Source organism: Serinus canaria, chromosome 2, assembly GCF_022539315.1.
Source record: "Serinus canaria isolate serCan28SL12 chromosome 2, serCan2020, whole genome shotgun sequence".
Lineage (NCBI taxonomy): Eukaryota > Metazoa > Chordata > Aves > Passeriformes > Fringillidae > Serinus > Serinus canaria.
Window position 1 is genome coordinate 8,280,885 of NC_066315.1, and position 24,815 is coordinate 8,305,699.

At 38.2% G+C, this 24,815-nt stretch overlaps 1 protein-coding gene across 5 annotated transcripts in view; it reads left to right on the forward strand.

Annotated features, from left to right (window-relative positions):
• RBM33 (RNA binding motif protein 33) overlaps positions 1–24,815 on the forward strand; it is a 102,846-nt gene that overhangs the window by 8,360 nt on the left and 69,671 nt on the right. For all 5 annotated transcript variants that reach the window (XM_050970315.1, XM_050970316.1, XM_050970318.1 and 2 more), the window contains 6 exons: positions 3,553–3,631; positions 8,601–8,649; positions 10,484–10,560; positions 13,062–13,353; positions 14,441–14,551; positions 21,315–21,486. In XM_050970315.1, the coding sequence (XP_050826272.1) occupies positions 3,553–3,631; positions 8,601–8,649; positions 10,484–10,560; positions 13,062–13,353; positions 14,441–14,551; positions 21,315–21,486 (780 nt within the window). The remainder of the gene's footprint in view (positions 1–3,552; positions 3,632–8,600; positions 8,650–10,483; positions 10,561–13,061; positions 13,354–14,440; positions 14,552–21,314; positions 21,487–24,815) is intronic.

The following is a 24,815-nucleotide window of genomic DNA, read 5'->3' on the forward strand; positions in this document are numbered from 1 at the left end:
GCTAGCAGTAGTAATAGGTTGAAACATTTTTATGGCTGTGAAACTTTGATATCTGGGTTGGAAAAGTCAACCATGAGTTGTATCAAAAAGTATTTCACTGTGCTGTGGACAGATTATATGTGGACAGAAGAAGGATTTGGTTTGTAATTTTGTGTTGTCTAGATTTAAACCTGGCTGATGTGAAGGTCCATCTCTGGAAGGTTTTTGTGCTAAAAGCTCAGATCTTCAAGTGCTTCTGGTTTATAATGCAACTCTAGTGCTAAAGGGGTGCCTGAAATGAAAAAATAAATCTATCTTGAAAGCAGGCATAGCTTAAAATGAATTTACAGTCTTCCTGATGGTCGTCATTTTCTTGAGCTGTGTTAGGCAATATGTGGACACTTGTTATTTAGGTTGCTGTCAAACCAGTTATTTTACCTTAAAAAACAATCTTTGGTGGTGGTTACATCAAGTCAGTGGATTACTGTAATTCAGCTGTAGGAATAGTGTCAGTGTAGGATATTTGTGCCCTTAAAATGTCAGTGCACTAAGACAGGCATTGCAGCATGGTTTTGAATGACCATAAAGAGAGTGATGTGGTCTTTTTTTTCTTTTCCCCCAGAGACCACAGAATTAGTTAATTTAGTGTTCAAGAGGAAGATGGGAAATACTTGTGTATTTGTTTGGTTTGCCTCTGTGAGTGAAATAGGAATTGGAATAGGAGGTTGCAATATGTAGATGTTTGAGCAGAGAAATGTAAAACAACTGTTTTCAATGGTTTTAGCTTATACAAGTCAGTTAAAATAGAAAGGATAAATTAAAATATAGACATGTCTGTTGATAGTAAAGGAGAGAAGCTCATCAAGGAGAATTATTTCTAGCTACTGTTTCAAAATAAAAGAGTTGCTACGCTTGGCTTATATTGCATCATAATTCTTACTGACCCTCTTTCATAGCTATTTATGCTTGAAATTTCTGGTTTGAATATTCTTAATATAGTGATGATGCAAGATCTAGATTTTCTCTTTTTAATGTTTTTACTTTCTTTTAAACTTCCATCAGTCACCAACACTGATATTTTGATAAGATGAAGTGAGGAGTGAATAGATTTGTCATTGCATATGGGAAATATTCGCTTAAGGATACTGGGCTGAGTTTAAAAAGCTGAAGACAGATTTGGTTTTGGAGATTTTTTTAAAGAAACCAACCAAACAAGAAACACAGTTCAATAAAACAGTTGTTCCTTGGCAGTATACTTGGTCAAAGAGTTGAATGCAAATAGACTGAGAAGGGTAAGTGGATTTATGGCATTTTAGCAGTCCCAATTCAGTGTCAGATTGCAAGGACTGGATTGCTTGACCTGCTGTATTTTGGAGGCCATTCCACTGCAGCAGGTTTCCCTCCATGTTGAGCATAGCTTTTGTCCACTTGTTTGATTCTTACCCAATTTGTTAAAATATGTGAACAGAGAGTGAGTCCAGGTGTGCATTCTCTGTTGGGCTGTAGTCAGAGAAGGGGATAGTGGAGGTTGAGTGTATGTGAGAGTATGTGCTTCCAGTTTCCTGGTGACAAGACATGATGTCTGAACAGAGCAAGTGACCTTTGCATATTCTTGCAGGGAAATGGAAGTTTTTACATTTTTAAGTAGCAGAATTGTCATTTGCAAACTAAGCTATGCAAGAGGAAGTGGTGGGCTAAATTAGGGTATTTATTGAGAGAAATATGGAGCAGCAGTTGCTTCTTGGAAGGCAAGTGCATGTTTAGGTACAGAGTGGCTTCTGGTGGTTTTACTGCCGCAGTTGAGGAGTGATGGTTTTTCCATCTGACTTCTCTCTTGTGCTGCATTGCTGCTGCTGACCTGCCCTGTGCTGTCCTGATGTTTACTCCTATTTTCAGAGTGCCTTTGCAGGCTCAGTGTTAGTGGTTGAGCTTGTGGCCTCCAAGGCAAGCAAAGATCCGGCAGATGATGTTACCTCCACTGCATCTCAGTTCCATGCATTTCTGGGGAGCTGCTGTTTCTGGAATGACCTTCACTGGCAGATGTTGCTGGTGATTTAGCTCATGCTCTCTTTCCCTTGGTGATCCTTGTCACAACAGTGAGAAGAGGCAAAGCTGTGTAGTACATTCTGGGCTTTTTTTGTTGTTGACGCATGGAGATGTCAGTTGATAGTGGCTGACCATGAGCCAGAAGTGTGCCCAGGTGGCCAAGAAGGCCACCTTGGTTTGTGTTTGTGGCCAGCAAGGCAAAGGCTGTGATCATCCCTTTTTCCTTGATATTGGTGAGCCCACACCTCAAATCTAGTGTTCAGTTTTGGGCCTCTCACTACAGGAAAGACACTGAGGTGCTGGAGTGTGTCCAGAGAAAGGCAGGGAAGTTGGTGCAGGGTCTGGAGCACAAGTCTGTCAAGGATCAGCTGAGGGAGCTGGGGAGTCAGCCTGGAGAAAAGGAGACTCAGGGGACCTTATCTCTCTGAGAGGAGGCTGTAGCCAGATGGGTCTGTCTCTTCCCCAGGTAACAAGGGACAGGATGAGAGGAAAAGGCCTAAAGTTGTGCCAGGGGAGGTTTAGACTCCATGTTTGAAAAGAGTGTAAAGCTTTGGAGCAGGCAGAAGTGAAGTCATCCTCCCTGGAAGGGTTCCAAAAACATGTGGATATGGTACGTGAGGACGTGGTTTAGTGGTGAACATGGTGGTGGAGCTGAGTTGGTGGTTGAACTTGACAATCTTACAGGTCTTTTCCAACCTTAATGATGCTATAATTCTGTGCTAGTATTCATCTGTTTTCTTCATGCTAATTGAAGAGTAGAAAAAGGTTTTTTGCATCTTCTAAATAACGTGCACACTCCTACACCCACCCAGAAAATGCCATCTGTGTGGTTGCTTTGGCAACCTTTAATTTTGAATCAAAGGTTTAAAGAAACTGAAAGAGTTAAGAGTTTAGCTAGATTTAGTTAGGATGTTAAAAACAATTTATAATGATTAAGAGTATACCAAGAAGAATAGAATTAATGGGGAATAGTTAATTATTAGCAGATAGAGTAGTTAAGGCTAAGATATAAATCACTTACTTGTCTTAGTGTGTTTGAAGAAGCAGGATAAATATTTGGAGCTATTGTGAAAATGAAGAAACTGACCCTGCAGCTGGGCCCTGAAACTTGAGCTATAGCCAAGGGGTCCAAAGCCTGCCAACAAGGCAGAAGTAAAAGGTCACTGTGATCTCAGAAGACCACAGACCCATTTGGAAGCCCACTGACTTAATTCAACCAAGAGACTGTGCAGGTGTAAAAAGAACTTTGGACTCCTTTTAATCCATTTTTATAGGAAACAGGGGTAGGGGGGTTAGGTAATGTATTTGTATTGCTGTATTGGGTAGTTATATGAATTTATAAGACTTTTGTGAATGAATGGAGAGCCAGAACTCTGAATTTTGCACATCTTTGGGAGGTTACTCCCCAAGTGTGCCCAGTGCTGTCAATGAACACACCACTTTCTAACTAGTTGGAGAGTTCTGTTCTGTGCTTCAGTTTCAGTAAGAATTATTTAATGTAGTCACTCTTTTTTTTTTTTTTTTCAGATGATGACTTTGATCAGTTCGATAAGCCTGGTGCAGAAAGGTCTTGGAGAAGAAGAGCTGGAGATGACGACTGGGATAGGTAGGTAGAATATTTCCATGTTCAGTTCTGTGTGCTGAATTGCATTGTTCTGTTTTCCCATTCTGGCATTTTGTACTCTTAACATTCAGAGCAGTGCACATTTAGATTCTAATGAAGATGTTGGTTGTTTTGCATGTGTCAGCCAATGTTAGATTGTGCCAAACATGTACTTGCCTTGAGGAATATAGAGCATTGTGTAGAGATGCCTTTTAAAATAGGATAAATACAAAGTATTTGTGGTGTGTAATTTTGCAATTAATCTTTTGGTTTTGCTTTTAAATATTTTGTAGACCTAGGTGGTTTAAATGTAATTTGCTAGTACTTGAATTTGCCCAACTTAATTTTTAAAATCTTTCTTACTTTACTTAATGTTTAAATTCCTATCCTCCAAGTTCTACTTCAGTTTTAAGTTGGGGAAGAGCAGGAGAGCTTAGGCATTGGCTTCTTTAACAATATGACTGTTCTAAAGATAGAGAAGTGTGTGTGCTCTGGGTTATTTTGAGGGAGAATGTGTGCTCTTTTATGAGACAGAAATCAAGCTGCTAGCTACACTGATCTGCTCTTTCTGGGAGAAAAGATTTCACTTATTTCTGTTATTTTTTTATGATTCCTTTTTAGTAATAGACTTGTTCAGACTTTGCCAGTGGTTTTTCACTCAAAAAGGGAGAAAAAAATATTCCAAGTAGATTTCTGTCTTCTCTAATAATCACTTAAGTGATTGTAGTAAACAAATTTTACTGTAAGTAGTTTTCCACTGAGCTGAGCCCTTGGAGTAAATCAACTGCTCTACATTTACTGTCATTCCAGAGGCATTAGTTTCCTCTTCCTTGGTGTTCTGCTAGGTTGAGGGGTAGTTTTCATTGCTGCAGGAGTATGTGACTGAGGAATTTGGGCAGTAGCTCTGGTGTGCAGGGTGTTCTGCTGTTTGCTGATGAGCAGTGTCTGCTCTCTGTCAGGCCAGTGCAGCTGTTTGAGGGAGGGTGCTGAGGTGCACCAAGGAGCTGCTCTGCTTTGAGAGTAGTTAAATAACTTGCTCAGTCTGGGTCCCTTTTGTGCTGCCTCCTGTCCCCAGGATTGGCTATTCAGAAACCTTAAAATCAGTACTGCAGGCAGAATGTTTTGTATGACAATATTTTCTGAACTTTTGGCCTTTGTTGCATAACTGGGTAGGCTCTTAGCTGCTGACTGGTCACATTTCAGGTTTAGCTGCCCTACTCATCGCTTGATAAGATCTGAAAGAGTCAAGCGGCTGTTACATCAGAAGTTGGAAGCTTTTGCCCAGGGGTAAACTGCTTCTGCAAAGCTGGTTTTAATAGGGCTTGACAGTAGTTTTAGAGTATTTTCACTGAGCTGAGACTTTGAAGTATAAAAGCATTTAGTTTTAGTAAAAATTTTAATTTGTGTTTATTATTAGCTGTATTTTATTAAAGAGAGATTATCAAAAATTCAGTAGTGAAATTGTGAGGTAAGTGGTTTCAGTTGCAGAGCAGGAGATTCTAGAGTTTCATCTTGCTGATAATTTCAGAAATCTTATTTTACAACCGTATCTAATAGAATACTATTTGTATGTGTTGGGATATATTTGTATGTGTTGGAATATTTTTTTTTTTGGTTAATATTATTCTCTTTGAATTGCAAAGCTCTCTTTGTAAGTGTTGAGTTCTGTGGGTGTCTTGGCAATTATAAATGCTGCACAGGGATATGTTGCCTAATGTAATTGCTTGGGGGTTTTACCTACTGGCCTCATTCAGTGTAGGACATAGTTTCTTGAAGATGGGAAAAAGGCTGGATGAACACAGTAATCTTGGTTTTAATCCTTCATGTGTTGTTTTCAATTGAAGCATCATTGGGGAGGGGAGATGAAGGAGTGACACATCTTCATCAACCATCAGCTCCTATTGTGTTGTTACTTGACTGAGTCCCATCCCCCAGTCACTGAAATAATTAAAATAATAGGATTTTGGATATAGAAGTAATATATTTATTAGTAGTATATTTATTTTATATATATTTAAATGTTGAATTTTCAGATCTCTGTCCTTTCTCAAACCCTGGAGGGTGTTAACTGAGAGCTGGAAGGTCCCAGTTATTTGGGAGTACAAATGTAACATTGTTCTTGGATACTTTTCCCCATTTTTTCCAAGTTCTTTTCCTGAAACATTTGTGTCCTTGCTACTGCTCCTGTTTAATGAGGCATGCTTATGAAATTGGAGACTTGAAAGGGCCAGTCTGACGTCTTTATCATGTTAATTTGTACATTTATCTCATTAAGTAGCCCAGAGCTTGGGTTTGGGAAAAACCTGCATTTCTGGTGCTCTCCAGGATGACAGGGCAGATTTAGTAGCTGATTTTTGTTGAAATTCACTTGTTCAGACCCTTCTTTGAGATTACTGATTTCTCTGTGCTGGCTGAAAACTTTCCACTTTTTATTGTCTGCTCTTTTTTTGTTATTTTTTCCTATTTGAGAAGGCTGATTTTATTTGGTGAGGGAAATATTGGTTATTGAGAGTTGAGCAAGGGGAGGAAAATGTGTCTTTTTCTTGTGAGAGCAGCAAACCCAAAATTATCTTAACCCAATATTTCCTGGTATTGTGGTTTTGGAAAGACTTTCATGTCTTGACGATAGCAAGGGTGAGATGCTTTTGGAACTAGCATAGGTGTGTACTTTTATTCCAGTTTATGTTGATTTGTGTGATATCAAATTGCAACCATTCACTTTTGTCTATATCTCTCAGCTGGCCTAAGATCTGTTAGTGTCAGAGGGTTTTCTGTTTGCTTTCTTGGTGGTTCTTTTGTCTGTTTGCTTTGTTCTTTAATGGTCAGATTTAGTCCTTGTGGTCCCTCTTTTTTCTATAGACAACTTCAGATTTGGCTGCTTATAAAGGAGCTTGAGATAGTTCCACTTTACTATGCAGGTTTTTCACTGTTACTTTGTTTACTCAAAAAGTTTCTCATGGTCACTTTTCTTCTAATTTGTCAATGAAAATACTGAATGATGATGAATATTTTAATAGGCTTTGAAGGGCACCCTCTGAACTACGTTTTGCTTCTGATACAAACTTCATTTATATCCTAGTGTTAATTTTTTTGACTGTCAAGCAATAGGTCAGAGTTTCTGAAAATCTACAATATGTTCGCAGTTAATTCTAGAGATCAAATCTTAATTTGTTTTTAAACAATCACATCAAGGATGCTTTTAAGTAATGTGGTAATTAGACCTAGGTATGTTTAGATAATTAAATTAATCTTTCACTTTCTTTTGCATTCCTTTCCTTAATCTGAATTTCTTGCTGCCAAACTTGGTTTTTATCTCTGAATGCTGCTGCAACATATGCTCTTGCCATATCTTGAAATTTCTCTAGTGCAGTTTTATTAAAAGCTGTCAATGGTGGGCCATAGTGCTGGAAATATTTTCAAATATTTTGGTGCATTTGTCAGATTACTGACAGTTGAAAAGATTAGTAGTTTTTTTTTTTTTTAAGAGACAAAATTGAAGTAGGAAATTCTTCTGCAAGTGTTTCTGTCCCTGAGAGTCTCCTGTCTCTGAAAGAAAAGGCTGAAATTCTAGTCAGTTTGCTTTTTGGAATGTGTGATATGTCTTATCTCCCAATTTTTGTTTATTATTACATTGAGCACAAAACAATTGCTATTTGTTAATGTTCAGTCATTCCTGGAACTATTTGAGTTCAGTAACAGTGGATAAATTCTGTGTACTGATGTTAATGTCCTATTTAGGACTTTTTTGTTCTTTCCTAGCCCACAAGAGTTTTACAACCCTCACTACACCTTCCCTCTTATGTTATCTGTACAGCAATTGGCTCTGAAAGAGATTGATCCATCTGAAAACCAACTGATCTACAGTTTGGGATTGTCTCCCCATTTTCAAGCATTTGTCATGCAGTTCTAAGGAACTCTCACACAAATTCCTTTTCAGTTCATATAGGCTATTCTCCCTTGGGATGATTTGGTTTTTATGTACTCCCTGAGGTGCAGTGGGTTTTGTTTCTCTTTGTTTTTTTTGAGGTGTGCAGGTAGAAATAGTCTCCTCTGAAAGTACAGCTCATATTTGAAATCACTGGCATCTCATTTTAGTATTGATATGCATGTTCTAATACATGTTTTTGTCCGTAACAAGTATTTGTTACTGAAGGGGAATCTGGTCATCCCTGTCACTAGATAATTCTTTCACTGAAGGAGGGATGAAATTGGGCAGTTTTTCTGAAGTTTAGCCCACCTTGAATGTACTTCCTAGCACTGAATTGTATTTATGGGGCAGTTGCACGGTGATGGCAGAAGTGTTGTAAACCAATATTTCTGTGCTTCCTGAATTCTTGGGCACAAATACAGAACTGATGAAACATGCATTTGATTTTGTCACCCTAAAAATGTGTGTTTGACCTTACCCTCAACTTGAGGAGGAGGAAATAAAGTATTTATAAAAGATCAAGGCCTAAGCCTGCCTTTCAGGACAGGTCCAGGCTCCCAAACCAGCCAGCTTCCCAGCCTCTCAGCTCCTTGCTGAGTGCAGCTTGGGCCACGTGGGGACCTGTAGACTGAGTCTTGGCCTCAGGACATGCCTGTCTCGTGTCCTTGCTTGGGAGCTGGAAATCAGCAATTTGGAGTTTGGACAATGCGTCTAAATGGCCTTGGAGTGAAGGATCTAGGATGGCTGTGTTTTGGCTGGCTGTGGCCTTGGCTAGGTTCCTATGTTGTGTTTAGTTGAGGGAATATGGAAAGGAGAGCATCTAGAAATGAAATGCCTGTGCAATAGCAGACTTATTTAATATGTGTGATGTGTTGTTTCACTGAAAAGTAAAAACTTTTTATTCCCTGAATGCTTTGCTAAAATAGGCTTTGTGCTGGCTTGGCAACAGTTCTCCTTGAGGCAGTTTTTTAGGGCATATGCCCTATAAGGTTTGTTGTTTTGTTTTGTAAAGTTCAGTTTCTTAAATTTGTTACTGTTTTACAGTGAACTTGATGATGACTTGCTTGGAGAGGATTTGCTAACTGGAAAAAAGGTAAGAGATGTGCATTAAAGTGAATTGTTGCAAATATTAAAAAGTGCATGTAATTCACCTTAGACAGTTCAGGTGTTTGGTTTGACTTCATGTATTTTATAGTCACCTCCCCAAAGCTTGACAGGTCCTGAGGTCTGCCTTACTGCCAGAGCATTCTGCACCCAATGCTTTGTTTCCTGTTGTGAAATACCTCCAAATGTGGCTTTTAAAAGTAAAACTTAGAGAAAAATTTGTTTTCAACCCGGTTAGGTCTCCTGAATGCTAATTAGCATGATGGAAAATTTAATCCAAGTGCCACTTTCTTGGCATTTAAAAATCACTTGTCAAAATACCAGCAATATTTACCAGAGAGGAAATAAAAAAGCAGTCGTTGTCTGTGAAAGTTCACACTCAGTGTGCATGATCTGCTACCTCATTGTTGATGAATAAACAGAAGATTTCCCCTTTTAAAGTGAGGGGAAAAATATGGTAGCAGCTAAAACTGGGGAACATCAACAAGTTTTCCTCATGTCTGCTAGAGACTCTTCCTGCTGGTACCTATTTCCAGGATTGAACTCTGGGAAGAGAGCTAAATGTGTCTTTGGATTTGCCAGATATCAGTAGGAGAAGACAGGGTTTAAGTTTGAGAAATCAAATTGACTGGTCACCTCTTTCTATATTTTATCTTCTAAATGAACTAATTTTGAAGGTAGTTTTTGAAGTTTTAGTTGGAGATCAATAGGTTGTTAAGAACCCTAGCTCTATTAAGAGTTGAGTTTTATTTGTTGTAGTTTTTTATAACCATCCTCTTAAGTGTTGGAAATTAAGCTTCTTGAAATTATTACGGCTTCTGTAACCATTTCCTATTAAAGATAGGAAGTTCCTTTTTCTTATGTGCTGGTTTCAAGAGAGTAAAATTCCAGGAGGATAATGACTGCAGATGTTTGTTACACAGTTACTAAAACCAGAAGCAGTTAACATTGAATGGAGGTGATAAAGTTACTTACTTATAAGATGATATATGTGAATACTAACCAGTACTTGATTCTTCAGTGTATTATCATTTTTTGTGCTTTTTCTATTCTTCTTTTTAATTTGCCATGTTATAGGGCAGTATCTGTGGCTATGGACTCATGTGATGGGGTAATAATGGATTTCTCAGAAAGTTATTCCTGAGTTACTTAGGCTAAACTTCCTTCTACTTAATCTCATCCCAGTACTTTTAGATAAATCTGTCTTTGTGTAACCTTTCTGGCCTTACTTTAGAGGTTGGAAATGTTGCTCAGCAGAACTGCAGTTATCTCTCCCTAGGGGGTAATTATTTAAAACAAAATAAAAAAAGAAACAACTGAAAGTTGTTTATTTGAGAGACCAACTAGGTGACACAGTATTTTCTTATGTTTTTTTTCCTTCTCTTACCAAGTAATCATGATTTTTCAGTTTTCTTTATCATATCCTTTTCTCTAGTCTCCTATCTCTTCTCTCTAGAAATTGCAATTCATTTGTTTTCTTGACTTGTCTAATGCATCAAGGTCACAAGGCTGTGTGCAAGAGCTAACCTTCCTTCCTTCCTGGTCTGTCTTAAGTGAGGTGTCACCTTTGGCTGTTGGGAATGCATCAGTGAAAAAGCAGCTTTGATAGGCAAATTTGAGTTCTGTAAATTTCCTTAGGATTGTCAAAGATGTATTTTAAGATTTGTGATCTTGTGTTGTGTGTTTTTTCTCATTGAATTATGTAATTTCTTTGAAGATATGGTCTTAGTTTGGGATGTATTATTCATAAAAAATATTTAGCCTTCAGTACTTAGTCAAGTTCGTATCTTTTTTGTTCATGATTGACTTTTTTTTAAACCTAGAATCAGTCAGACTTGTCAGATGAAGAGCTGAACGATGATCTTCTGCAAAGTGACAATGAAGAGGAACAAGAATTTCGGTATTTCTTTTTTGAATCTTGTCTTGGATAACTCAAAGCTATGAATGACTCCTATTACTGATAACTAATAACTACTAACTTAAAGTTATTGGTATAAACTTAAAATAGTTTGCTTTTTACCTAGCCAGCCTGCCTAATGATTAGTAGCATTGTCAACATTTCAGTAAAATCATTTTTTGTTTATTTTGATCTAATAAATTTATTCAAATCTCTAAAAAGCTTATAAGAAGAAATAGTGTCAGCTGCTGTGCATATAGAATTAATTATAAGCACTTAGGGCTTTCTTTACTGCTTCAGTATTGGTTACTGTAGTAAGCTTCCTTCTCCTGATGCCAGATGATTTTTTTGCCTTTTCTTTTATATATCATATCACTTTTATGTGTCCTCAGTACACTTAGCATGCATTCTTGTAATTCCTTAAGTCTGATAATTTATCATAGTCCTAGTGTTGTGTTAGGCCAGGAGACCAAACATCCTAAAGGCCTTGTAGTAGGAGGCTGGAAAACCCTACACTATCTTGGAAAGCCAAGGTCCTCTCTCGAATTCATCCTGTAAATTGGAGATTTGGCCCAGCCAGGGGGGAATTCCTCGGGGTGGGAGGATATCACACTATTCATTCAAGCCTCTCATTGGGGCATCTTTGTTAGATATGCTGATCTGTAAGGTCTATAAATTGTATATGGGATCTATCGTGTGTTGTGTGCATTTTGGTACATTCCACCTTGGTGAAGTGGTGCTCCATAAGGATCCTTATTAAATACCAAGGTAAAAACCCTTTATCTCTTAACTGTGTCTTCTTGGTCTTATTTTTTAGGACCAAAGGCATCAGTCCTGTAGACATCACTCCACATAGTCCTTTTCTGCCATCTTTCTTCTAAAAAAACCTATCTTACCTCCTAAGACTCTGAGGAGGGGAATTTGTGACTTAAATATTTGTCTACAATCACATAGCAGAAAATTTTGAACAGACTTAATAGGATTAAGATATTTCCATGGGCGTTTACTGGGGATCCTGCCCTGTGACTACCCTGTGGCAATACAGTTTCTCAGCTGAATTATGGGCATTGCAAGTCAAAATGAATGTCTTGTGTTTTTTACTTTTCAAGCTGGACTGAAGTAGGAGAGAAGATGTTTATAATGCCAGAGTGATGCAGTGCCATTGCTGCTTTTACTGGCCTGTTTTTCCAGCTTTCCCTTATTGCATGCTGTGCAGGGCATGTCATCTGAAGGGCTATGAATATATGTATAACATACATAGGTGTATCTCCATCTCTGAGATCTCCTATATTAGCTGTAATTAAGATAAGGACTCCTGTCCTTATGTTGGACTGATGAGGGTGTGATAAAATGCTTCACCATCAATCTCTTCATTGGCTGCCATTTTCTTCCCTGCAGGAGTGAGGGTTGGACTGTTCCCTTCAAGAAGGGGAATCCCAGTTACAGTCCGTGGCTGTTTTTTGCTGTATGTCGTCCTTGAGACACCTGAGTGGCAGGGATGGCTGTGTGACCAAACACAGTGGTGATAAAACACCTCAAATGTGATGATACTGCTTAGTGGAAGCAGGTTTCCTGTAGACAAGTTTTGCATTTTTAGCAGTTTTCTTGCCAGAGAGAGCTTTCCCTTCCCCTATGTTTCCAGTCAGCCTCTTGTTTCTGTGTTTGGGAGGATAATGATAATCCTGCATAATGTCTTCACTTTTGTGTTAAATCTTCTCTCTCTTACAGATGCAAATAGCTCAAAGCTGCCTGGGTCTTGTTCCTCCAAACTTAGGAAAATTGAGAATAATAGGAATGTTATTTAAATTAAAAAAATTCTTTATGTTCCTTATACACGGAGCTCTCAAATCAAGAACTAGTCTTCTGTTGGTTAGTTGCTTTTTTGTGTTGAATGGCACTGGCTTTTGTAAACAGTAAACCATGAGCTTTGCTTTGCCTGCCTGCAGATTATAAACTTGCCAGTTTTTTCTATTGATTGGTTTTTTTCAGTGTCTGTGCTAGTTAAGAATGTCTTAATCATTTACATTACAGTTTGACTATTTGTTTTATATTAAGTAGAACATTGAATCTATCATAAAAATTCAAGTTTGAATTCAAGATAATCAAGAATGAACAATGTTAATACATTTAGTAAAAAGTATTTTACTACTGTATTTTGAAAGGTTGGGAAAACAGATGCAGTTATAGTCATGTTGTGTGGGTTTTTTGTTAGTCTTGGAATTAAAATTGAATCTGGTCTGCTTTGGTTACCAAGCAGGACTTTTGCCAGTTTGACCTGCTAAACCATCTGGTTGGTTTGATTCCCTTGGTCAAATAGCCTGCAGCTGGTGATAAGCTGCATTTTAGTATGCATTATGAGAACGTGGCATGGAGTCAAATAGTATATGGGATATAATTCTATCCACCAACTTGGAGATTTTACGTTTGCTGGCTTTGTTTTGCTGAATCTTAGTGAGTAGTTGCCAGTTAGACTTCAGCCTCTGAATTGTCCTCCTATCCCACAGCTCTCCAGGTGTTACAGTGAGCCTCAATGCCACATCTGGCATCCTGACATCGTACGAGTCCATCAACGATCCCTCCCTGGAACACGAGTCTGAGTATGACCAAGGGGAAGATGAAATTGGTTATGACAAATCTGAAGCACCTGAAGAGTATGCCTCAGAGTATGCAGAGGAAGGACATTATGAAGGCAATGATCCTGAACTGACAGAAGACCAAATAGAATATGGGGAAGAGCCTGGAGAAGAAGATGAAGTGCTAGACCTTGAAATCAATGAACCCCTAGATGAATTTCCAGTGAGTTTCCTTCTATTGTATCTTCAAAGATAACATTGCTTCACGTGCATGGGGTTTTAGACTGATTTAAAATCTGCTTACCTCCCTGGGGAGGAGGGGAAATTAGACCTATTATCACTGTCTGCCAGTTTCTTTATCTAGGCTGTGACAAAGTTTGTGTTGACAGCTTGTTTGGCGGTAGGTAATGCTCCTTTGTCGTGCTGGAAAGCAGTTGAGAATCATGACCTTGAGGGTTGTATCCTTAAGGAAGAAAACTGCTTTGTGTGGTGGAGATACACTGCCAATTGTTAGAAGTACTTAATGCAAAAGCTTTTATCCAGGCTTTAGACAAGATCTGATAAAGTCCTTCCAAGGTGAAAAGATTATTGACCTGCTAAAGACATCTTTAAGGTGCTAATATCCCAAAGTGATTGATGTCCTGCTTGTTCATCCTTTTTGTAACTGAGAGCTGTCTAAACCTGAATAAAGAGATTGGAGGTTAGTTCAGAAAATGTCACCTGCATAATTCAATATAATTTAAGCAGCATATTAGAGAACATGCACTGACTTAAATTGTTAATGAAATGATTTAATCTTAATCAAAACTGTATGTGATCAGTGAGGTGTTTGAAAATACAAGCAAACTTAAGCAAGATTTTGCTTTTGTTTTATGTTCATAATTTTTCAGAGTTGAACCCACTCATATGTAAGCCGTTGCAGAATGCTTTAAGAATGTTTATATTTGATGGGGTGAAATCTGATGTTAATGTATATGTGCTATGGCTAGAAAGTCCTGCAGTGTTTGCTTCATGAATTTGTAATCAGTGGATGCAGATGTATAGAAGTAGTTGGGACAAACAGTATTAAATTGGATATTTATGATGTCATTGCTGGGATATGAATGGAAACTGTTTTGGTTTTGATAATTTTGAAATCACTGTCTAGTTAAAAGCCCTGCTAATTATGCTGTATGTGTGCCATATCACTTATAGCTGACTGTTCCCAGAGATGCAGTACTTCTCTTCCACTCTGGAAGCTGCAGCAATGCAGCCAGAGCCCACCTCTTCATTGGCCTTGTGTCTTTTCTCCTTCCTGTTTACTGCTTTAGGATGAAGATTACATGCAATCATATAATGAGCAAGCAATGGAAGAACAAGGAGAGTATGCAGCTGATGAGGAGTTGGAAGAATCCCAGACAATGGCCAATGAATCAGAAGAGGTATGTCTTGAATTTAATGGAAATTTTAAATAACTAGTTCTGTAACAATTTGATGCTGGGTGAGAACTGATGCAGCTTTCCCAGTGTTGAATTATTGGTGGTAGTATGGTAGTACTCTATGAGTAAAATGAATTGTGATATCATCTATATTGTCAGATACATCAGATCCCCTCTCCCCCTTTGGATTAGAATCATAAGGGAATGGCAAAAATGTGCATATTTAGTTTTGGCTTCAACATTAGAAATTTCTGGGGCCCATTTGGGTAGGAAATGACAGTAATACTGCACAGTCTGTTAAATCTCCAAGAGCTGTGGTGCTTCCCTTCCCAGATGGGTCATTATTGCTGTTGGGATGTACATGCAGTTCTTGGGTATCGCCCTTTGAGGAGGAGTGTAAGCATGAAAGGTTTGGTATTTTAGACAGACAAAGAGATGGTTGTTTTAAAAGTTGTGTTGAGACTGAAATTCCTGTGAGTTTTTATCTTCTTCAGTGAGAAAAATAGAGAGTTCCTTCATTTGCAATAAGAAAGCTTATGCTAAAGTCTGCCAAGTATGCATTCACTAATTATAGCCTGGTAGTGATGCCTAGAAGTTTTTTAGCTTTTTATATACTTTTCATATATCTACAGCCTTGTAGATTTTTAATACATATTTGTGTAGGTTCTAGTATTTTTCCTGCCCTCCCTCACAGTTAAACAAATCTTTACTATACATTCTTGAAATTCTGTTTAGTCTTATTCTTTGGAAGAGAATTCCTGACAAGGACATCTTATGTTCTACCAATGCCCAAGAGATATAACAAGAAAAAAGGGAAAGAAGCCCCTGGACCAATTGAACCCAGGGCTGGGTTACTGGCATAACTGATTTCTTATTGGATGTACTGGCTAGATAAACTGATTAATTTACCTTGCAAAAATTACAGAAATCCTGTATCATGCGTGTGCAGTGTTGTATTTTGTGCACCTGCAAGCTTTCATAAAAGAATTGATTTTTTTTATCTTGCCACTTCAACTGTGTGGCAAGGTTTTTCCTTTTGTTATTAGGCAAGAGTATCACAACCATTTTTAATTTGCAGCAAGATTTTGATGTAAGATTTTTTTTCCTTTCCCCACCAGGAATCTGCTTTAATATTACTTTTATTCCAGTTCTTAATTAAATAGGATTGAATGGATTACCTGCTGAGAAGTGTAGTCAGAGTGTATTTCCTCTTTGGAGCTTTAACTCATCAGGAAATTAATTCCTCAAAGACACAGCAGCATTTCTGTATGAAGTTCTCACAACTGGGTGTGCTGTGATGCTCCAGTTGGATGAAACCTATCTTGGTAAAACAACATTTTTTGGTAGGTGGAGATCTGCATTGAAAGAGACCACCTGCATCCTTCAGCCTCCTCTGCTGCAAGCATAATATCTTGTACCAAATACACATTCCTGTCATTAACTTCCTACTTCCCAAGTGTTAATATCTGCCCTTCAAAAGAACTGTGAAATCCTTGAACACTTTTTATTCCTTCACTGGATTGATGATACACACTTTGTTTTCTTGTTTTGGAGGTGAACTGATGCATTTGTGGTGTCTGCAGCCACAGAGATGATGGACACAATGCACATCATGTAAAATTAAATACATAGCTGGGACTCCCTGCCAAACTCATTGCTGTAAAAAAGCACAGCTTCATTTTGGGAGTATGAACTTCAGAGTGAGAATTCTCTAAAAATAAAATTGTCTAAATTTGTCTAATTCAGAATTAAATTTGTTTCACTTAAAAGGTACCATTGATGCAAGTTTTAAATTTCTTTTGTAAAGGAACCTTTTATGGAATTTGTTCATCATATATGGTGAATGTTGTGGCTGTACCTTCAGTTACTCTACATTTTGGCTTTATTCTAATGGTTGGTAGATTTTCCAAAACAGTACTATCTTTTTGTTCCTTCATTATTTTGTATGGATCTTACTTCCATTTGGCAGTAGGCTCACAGTTGCACTCTCCAAACAGTACCACCATGGGAGAGAACCTTTGTAGAGTATTCACTTCTGTTCATTGCATGTTTAGATACCTGCCTCCATCTTTGAAGAGTTTTGTTCTTCATTCAAGTGTTATTTAACAGCATTTTTCCTTAAATCTCATGACATTCAGTGCTTGTAAACAGGGGTAAGGGTTGGCATTCTGTAACACAAGAGTGGAGCAGTAATGGATGTGGTGCAAAGAAAGAGCATTATTATCTCTTGGTTGAAATCTGGCATCTGAATAGCAGAGAAGGGTGTTGGGTGGTGTTTATTTTATGGTGTTACCACATTAAAACCAGCTAAAGCCTCTTATTATATTGCATGAAATCTTTTTGTAAATAAAGAGAAAAGCTGAGTGGCTGGGGAATTGGAACATGATGGGGGGAAACAAGTGAATAAGGGAGGTGAGACAATTGTTACAAGTGGCACTCAGGTGGGAGAAGTGAGGAATAGGCAGGTAAAGTTTGTTTTTGAAACAGTGCTTAAAATTTGAGAACTTGAATTAATAAATAAACAACACTCTGTGTGGCTTCCTTGAAAAATGTAGCAGTGCTTCAGAAAAGATTTTTGCCTTCCTGAGGTATAAAGCAAAACCCAACACCCAGAAGTTTCATCAGCAAATAGGTGTGACAGAACCAGCCATATGATGTATCGTGTCCTAAATATTTTAGAGGGAAAATATCACTACTTACTTCCGTGAAGTGTTCATAAAAATTAAATCTCCTGAAATTAGAGTTCATAATGCCTTTGTTTTATATTGAAAGTATTCTGTGAAGTTAGTGATAGAGGATTTATGATTGTGTAATTTAAACTGTGTCTTGGGTTATGCTGATAAGAAGTGACGAGTACTTTAGTCAAGAAAGCATTTCACAAAGAAGTGCTGCATACTGCTTTTCTTTTGATAGAATAAAGGCTTGGGAAAAAAAGACCAGTTTGTCTGTCTGATATGTTGCATCTGTGCTTAGCTAGAACTTCTGCATTTTAGTTCTGTTGTTCAGGTTTGAAAGCATGACCTGCCAGCCTGGAGGAAAGTGGTGAAAAGAGTGCAAATCAAAACAGCCAATTTTTAAACATATTTTAAGGCACTTAGATTTGTTTTTTGGTTCCACTTTTCATCTGTGGAATTGAGGTGCCCTTGGAATAGGTATAATCTCCTCCTATCTGCCCTGTTATTTCTTGGCCCCTGGGATTGAACAGTTGCAGCTTCTTCAGTGTTAACCTGTAGCAGATGTCTCCACTTCCTTTTTTTATGGCTTGTTAGTTAAAGTTCTTTGTTTTACCGTTAATTTAGTTGTTTTTGCACATCTTCTGAATGTCTGGCACAAAGCTCTCCTGGACCCTGTCTGGGGGGATCCCATGTCTGGGGGGGATCCCGTCTCTGGGGGGGATCCCATCTCTGGGGGGGATCCCATCTCTGGGGGGGATCCCATCTCTGGGGGGGATCCCATCTCTGGGGGGGATCCCATCTCTGGGGGGGATCCCATCTCTGGGGGGATCATGCTGTCAGTGTTTCTGCAGCTTCCCTTGGGCTGTGTTTGTTACCATTCCTGCAGCTAGTCTGTAACCTGCTCAGGGCAGGAACACTCAGCCCTTCTCCACAGCCATAACCCAGTGCGAGGAGTCCTGCTCAGTGGCTGGGATTTAGGGCATAGTTATTGAATGAGGATGGCAGGAGCCCCTGACCTCATGGCAGAAGAAAGGTCATTCTGTTTTTTTATAAGGGTCAGCAAAGCTCTTTGGTAGCTTTGTGTAAGGTGTCATAGTAGGAAATGTAAAGCTCCCTTTGGGAAGCCTGGGCTGGTGAGTCCAGTCCAGTGACCTCGAGTGGCCATTCAAGGACTGTTAATATCTATGCAGAGATATTCATGATTACCAGGTATTAAAACAAATCCTGTAAGTAATAATATGGCTTAATTCTGTGTCTGCAGTTGTGTCTTTTAGAAACATAGAATCCATTCATGCTGTAATCTTGGCAAAACATTTCTTCTGTTCAGCTGGAAGATGGAAGAGATCATGTAGGAATCTTGCGTTTTCCAGCTACAGAACAAACTGCAGGGGAAGGTTGTGTGCTCCTGCTCAGCCAACCTTTCCTGGAGCTGTGTGGAAAGAACATATGGGTGACTGTCAGACATGTTTGTCTCCATTGCATAAATCCCTCAATAAAAGGTGTAATCAGATTTGGACATGGGTCAGTTACCATTCTCCAGCACTTCCTTGTTTTGGTGCCTGCTTTTTCATTGGCTCCTTTGATTATTTTTTTTTTTGTCTTTGATATTTAATGCTTGTATGGTTGTTGCTGGTTTATGGGTGGCATGAGCATTATGCTGATGAATAAAGTGAGACCAAGACTTCAGAATTGGTATAAGTGGGTAAGAGTAGAATAATGCTAGTCTAGAAAAGTTTGGAATTTTTTTTTTATTGTTCTGTAAGTCAGTAGTTGTCTGATAGTCTGTCAGAAATTGGGATGTTTTCTTTTTAGAATAGATTTTTTTTTTCCAGAATGAATAATTGTCAAAATGCAACACAGTTTCAGGGGTTTTTTAAAAAGCATTTAATAAAAACAGCAAAAATTTTCAGGACAGTGAAAATTGTCATTACCCTATCTAGTTCTGATTCTGAAGTATGAGCTACACATAGAGCCTTGCATGATTAAATTTAGTACTCACAGATGAGATTTAATGACTAAGACCAGTCTTTGATTAATAAAAACCAGAATTCCAATGTAGATTTTAAGGGCCCTGGATGTGTCTGGGTTTTTGTGCTTTAGAGTAAAGCCAGGAGACTCAGTGCAGAGAAAGCATGTCTTGCAGAACACCTGCTCCAGTTCTGACTTCCAAATCCTGATCCTGAAGGAAAAGTTTCTGAAAAGAAGAAGTGAGACAGTAAAACTGTGGGGTTTGTGATATTTATGAAAACACAGATTTAATAGAGATATTGCTACTCCTTGCTCTTTTGGGAGTCCCTCTTTTCAAAGTAAAATGCCAACCCTGTCTTTCTCTTGGTGTTGTTTGTTTTCATTAAACCATGTTAGCATCTCTTTCCTTGCTAACATCCCTCCTCTGTTCCACAAGTATCAAATGCTTGCCCTCAAAGGTATTTTGATTATATGTGGATATGTTAATTAGACCAGTTGTGCTCAGTTGGGTTTGCTTTTGAGGTTTGGATTTCTTTCAGTCTTGTTGAAGGTCTTTTTTTTTCTCCTTCTTTCCCTGTTATTTTTACCTGCTTTTATTTTTTTTTTTTTATGATAAGCTTGTTACACCAAAATAAATATATTTATAATGTGAAAACCTTAAAACCTTTTGTAAAATTTGACTGTTCTTTTAGCTGTATATCTTAAAGCAGTTTTGTGAGGTCAGGAAATGGAGTGCTTAAAAGTTTGTTTGGAATGGATAACACACAACTTGGGATCAGTAGCCCATTAAAGCCCTGTAACTAAGTCTACAGATCATTTATTCACCAGACCAAAGCTGGAGTAGATTGGAGCTTGAGTTCTTCAGGTTTGATGTCTTTTTTAAAGGAGAAACTGTTTTGCCAGGTCACCCTGTCTCTGATATTGCTTCACACATTTTTATTATGGTTATGGATGAAGTTAGGCTGCTGGATAAGGAAATTTGCCTTTTCTTGCACAATTATGGCGTTAATTCTTTCTTGATTTGTGATTTAAAATTTGTCCACCTGACTTTCACACTTGCTGTGCCTTTCTCGTAAAAATTTCTGCACTGATCTGGTTAATTAGAAGATAAAACCATTTCTGCATGTTAGATTTGGCTCATTTTTTAACTGTCCTCAAGCAGCATTAAATTTATGATGTGTTTAGTGGCTTTGCATTGAATTAAAATGCATGTGCATTTCAATTTAACAGGCTCTAAGAAACTAACAAGTAGTCTTGTACAAGAAATAATCAAATACACAGTAACCAACATTTTTTATGGAGAATCCCATGATATTAGAACACTTCTAGTGCTGTAGAAATCCAGTATAACTTGTGTAACACTGGCATTTTCATCAGGCCTACATGTGAAAATGGAATTTTTTTTAGTTTCTATTCATTTGAAGGAGAGGGACTCAATTTCATGTGGATCATTGTTTTATTTAAAAAAATGTTCTCTGTTTTAGCGAGAACTAGAAAATAAATTCTAGAAGCACTCCAATAGCATCCAGAATACAAATACAGTATTTTCAAATTTATCCAATCCTATTCTTATTCTCACCATCAGTTACTGAATTGAAACTGGGAATATTTGAGGAGAAAAGTAAAGGCATACATACCCAGAGGAATGGGATTGAGATACAAGGTTATCTTTGTTGTTGGTTGGTTAGGTTTTTTTAACAGCATGGTACTGACAGTTGTTAAAAGATGAAAAAAAATAGGATTTTGCAGTTCCTATTATTTGAATTTGGTACTAACCAAGGTTTGCATCATAGTCAATTCAGTGATAAAAATCTGTGTGCAGAAGTACCTACTAATCAGGTGGAGGTTCTAACTGGAGTTTGAATAATCCCTTAAATACTACAGCAAATTTATTTTCTAAATATATTTTACTTTATTGCTTATTATGTAGTACATATATTTTTATTAAAAAAAAAAATCACCCGCTCTTAAATGTTCACAGAACATGAATATGAATATGAGCACAATGTGTAATGCCAGCCAAATTTGTAAAAGGGGCCTTTTAAAGAAAGCTTTGCTTTTGATACTGTTTACAAGAGACTTGGTTTTTTGAGGCTGCATGTCCTCTGGTTTTTGTGATTTAGGCAGCTATTGGGTCTCTGGAACTTCAAGAAGAAACAAAAGAAGAGTCTGATGAGGAGGAGGATGATGATGAAGAGTCTGGACGATTACGTTTCAAAACCGAACGGAAAGAAGGAACGATCATCAGGCTCTCAGATGTGACAAGAGAAAGGAGAAACATTCCAGAAACTCTGGGTGAGGTTTTGTGGCAATGGATTGTTCTGCAGAGCTGTAATGAATGGTAGTGAAAGCAAAGGGTGTTTTAGCTGAGGTGCATTCCAAATGTGTTTGCAACATAAGACCATATTTCTACAAACCACATAGAGACTGCATATTGTTTATACAAAAGGTGGCTTGACAAAACAGAATATTTTTAAAACAAGAGTGCTCTGGAATAACTAAATTTCTGCACATAATTGCAAGGTAAAGGACTATTGCATTTGTTTTCATCTGTCTGTGGGTTTATTCTTTAGTTTAATACAAAAACAAGACCAGCCAATAAGGAGAAAATTTTATAGTGGAGCTTGACTCTTAAAGGAACAGTGATTTGAATTAGACTTCTAAATGTAATTCTAAGTGATCTGGGATGCAGCTCTGAGACATAAGGAAAAGATGAGTGCGCATGTGGATGATTCTATAAAGAGGTTTTTAAACTAATGTTTGGCAAAACCACAATATTGCTGCTGTGAAATGGTTTCTATTCATACTAGTTTTCCTTAATAATTTGTTGATAGAGACCAGATAACTGACCATGTGGTAGAAGGTTAAACCACAAAAAATTCTGTTTGCATCTATAAATATCTGATTCTTCTTAAGATTATAGAGCAAATTTTTGCAGCTGCTATGGTTTAAAAATGAAATTTCATTGCAGACCTACGTCTCCTTACTCTAAAATATGAACATAGTTCAGAAAACACTTAAAGAGGAATTAACATTTCAGTTGAAGTTACAAACGTAATTTCCATCCTGTCACATTTTGGTGACCTTTTGTGACAGCTTGTCTCTATTGGAGGAGTGCATTCTTACTTACTGATTAAAGATGTCATTTGAAACCATTTTATTACCAGCAATAGTGAAATTAATCTTGACACTTAGAGACACTAGAAAAATAATTGCTGATTCACTGCATTAACTGTGTGTGAGAATTGTACAGTCAAGATGAGACCAAGTTTGTGCTGGTAAAAAAGATGTAAAAATACAGTGTTCTCAGTAATGTTGCTAAGATATTTCCTAAACATTTCTTCATCCAAGATAATGTAAAGAATAGATTTTCAAAGTTCAGAAGATGGGTATTGTAGGATAGCTCTGCAATTGATTTCTAGCAATACCAAGTTTGTCACCTTTGATAAGAAGTACCTATCTTCTTTCAGTGCCTGTAGAAGAAGCCTTCTCAGAGTGGGAATTGTTGTTATTCTCTGGATGTAGTTAGGTCTTAAAGAATGTGAAGAGGAAAAATGTCTTTGGTATTACCAAACTAAAGTATTCCCTTTCTAGCTATTAAAAAATATACAACTCAAACCCTTAGACTTCTGCAGAACCAGTTGCAAAGTGCTAACAAAGGTCAGTTGACTGTGGCAGTACTTCTTGTTATGCCCTGCTTAGTTGGCTTATGTTCACTGTGGTGCCCCATGTCTGAGATTTCAGGCAGGGCTGGGAAATTAAAGTGAGTGTTCTAAATTTGTCCACGTGCGCTGTGTCCAGAAGAACAGAGTAAAATCAGTTTGCAGATATGGATGATGAGACATGACCACATACTGCATATATATGTACATTAATATGTGTTTGTAGTTGGGCATGAGTAGCCCAGAGGAGGAGCTGGGCTAGTCTTAGGCAGAGAGGAGCTGTATTCATGACTGAATACCTGCCTGTGCTTGGAAGAGCCCAGGGAAGGAAAGAGAATCTCTTCTTCTGCTCATCCCCTCTTTTCTTGACCAGTCTGAGGTTGCTTTCAGGGAAGCAGGGGCTGTTTCTGTTGCTTCCCTCCTTGCAAAACCATCTCCCATGCCTTCTTCTCTGCTTGATCTCTGTGTGTGGGACACAGTGCTCTCAAATTCAATATGTAGCCCCCCTCATAGTAGAGCTGATTATATTTTGCTGTGTGGTGATGTGTAGCTACATGCAGCACTTGAGGTGCTCCTGGCATCAGTCTTAACTTCAGCAAGAGTGTTCTGAACCTGCACTAATGTGTCTAAGCAGAATTCTTCACAAGTTGGACAGTTGCCCTCATAGGCATGTTGTGAAGGAAGTATGCTTAATGTTGATGTAATCTTATTTTTAAAATCCAGTGGTTATATTGTACTTCTGTGGTCATAGATGTAGGATGAATGTGAATTTGTGTGTGGTTTTGTTTGGGATTTTTTCCCAAAGTTGGTCCCTGCTCTGGCTGAAAAACTGAGAACGTGGACTGTGCCTTTAAGGACATGGCCTTAAAAATTTGAGAAATTTTGTGTAAAGTGAGGAGAAAAACAATTTATGTATTTTAAAGAGAGTGATGCTGCACATCCAAGATTGACAGACTTGACTTTGCATGGATGCTGTCATCCCTTCCCCAAGCTTAATCAGCACAGTGCTCTGAAGTAATTGTGTTTGGAGTGGCCCATCCTTTCTTCTAGAGTTGTTTCTATTCAGTGTCCTTCAGTGTGTGCTCAACAGGCTGAGAGATTTGGCCATAGTCTTGCTATTTAGGAAGGCTAGCTCTGTTCCCAGGTTCATTAAAAATTGCTTTCCTCACATGTGATCTAAGCTATTAAATAGGGACTTGCTTCTTATTTTGCTTGACCATCATTGGTAGGTACTTGATGCACTGACTGAACTTTATTTTCCAGACTACAGCCTTGCTGAGTTCAGGGTTGTAGTGTGGAAGATGTCAGAGAAATTACCCTGCCTGTCCTATTCCTGGGAAAACAAAACAGCTCTCCAAGCAGCAGAACACCCAGGATGCCCTGCAGGAATTGGATAATTTCTGGATAAGGGATGGAGAGTTACTCTTTTGCAGGGGATGGAGAGTTCCTCTTTTGCAGCATAGTGGCACTATTTTCCCCCTTGGGTTTATGGAGAGTAGGGCTCTGTCTTTCAGGCAGGTCAGGTCAAAGCCCACATTTGCCCTTCAGTGTTCGTGGGTTTCTGAAGAAACACAACTTGCTTCAGGTGTGGAGAGGAAGAAGACTTGAAATAAAAGCCTGGATGGTTTTTCCCATTTAACCAGCATTTTTGATCCCTGGCAGCCAAAGATGGCTATGGCAGTTGTTTTACTTGAATTTAATGCTTTTAATTGCTTTGGGCAAGAGTACATTTCTCTTAATTTTTGCCAGAAATGCACATTTCATACTAAAAATTGAGGGACTGTGGTTCCTTCCCTCATTCTAAGCATTCTGTAATATTTTCCTGTTAAAGCCTGAATGTCTTGGGCTCTGCTGTGCCTTGAGGGCAAAGGCAGCATTTCATAAGAGTATTTGTTAAGGCTTTATGCCATTCAATTGTGGTGTCAGAGTGGAGAGAAAAGGAGGTAGAGAAACTTGTCTCAT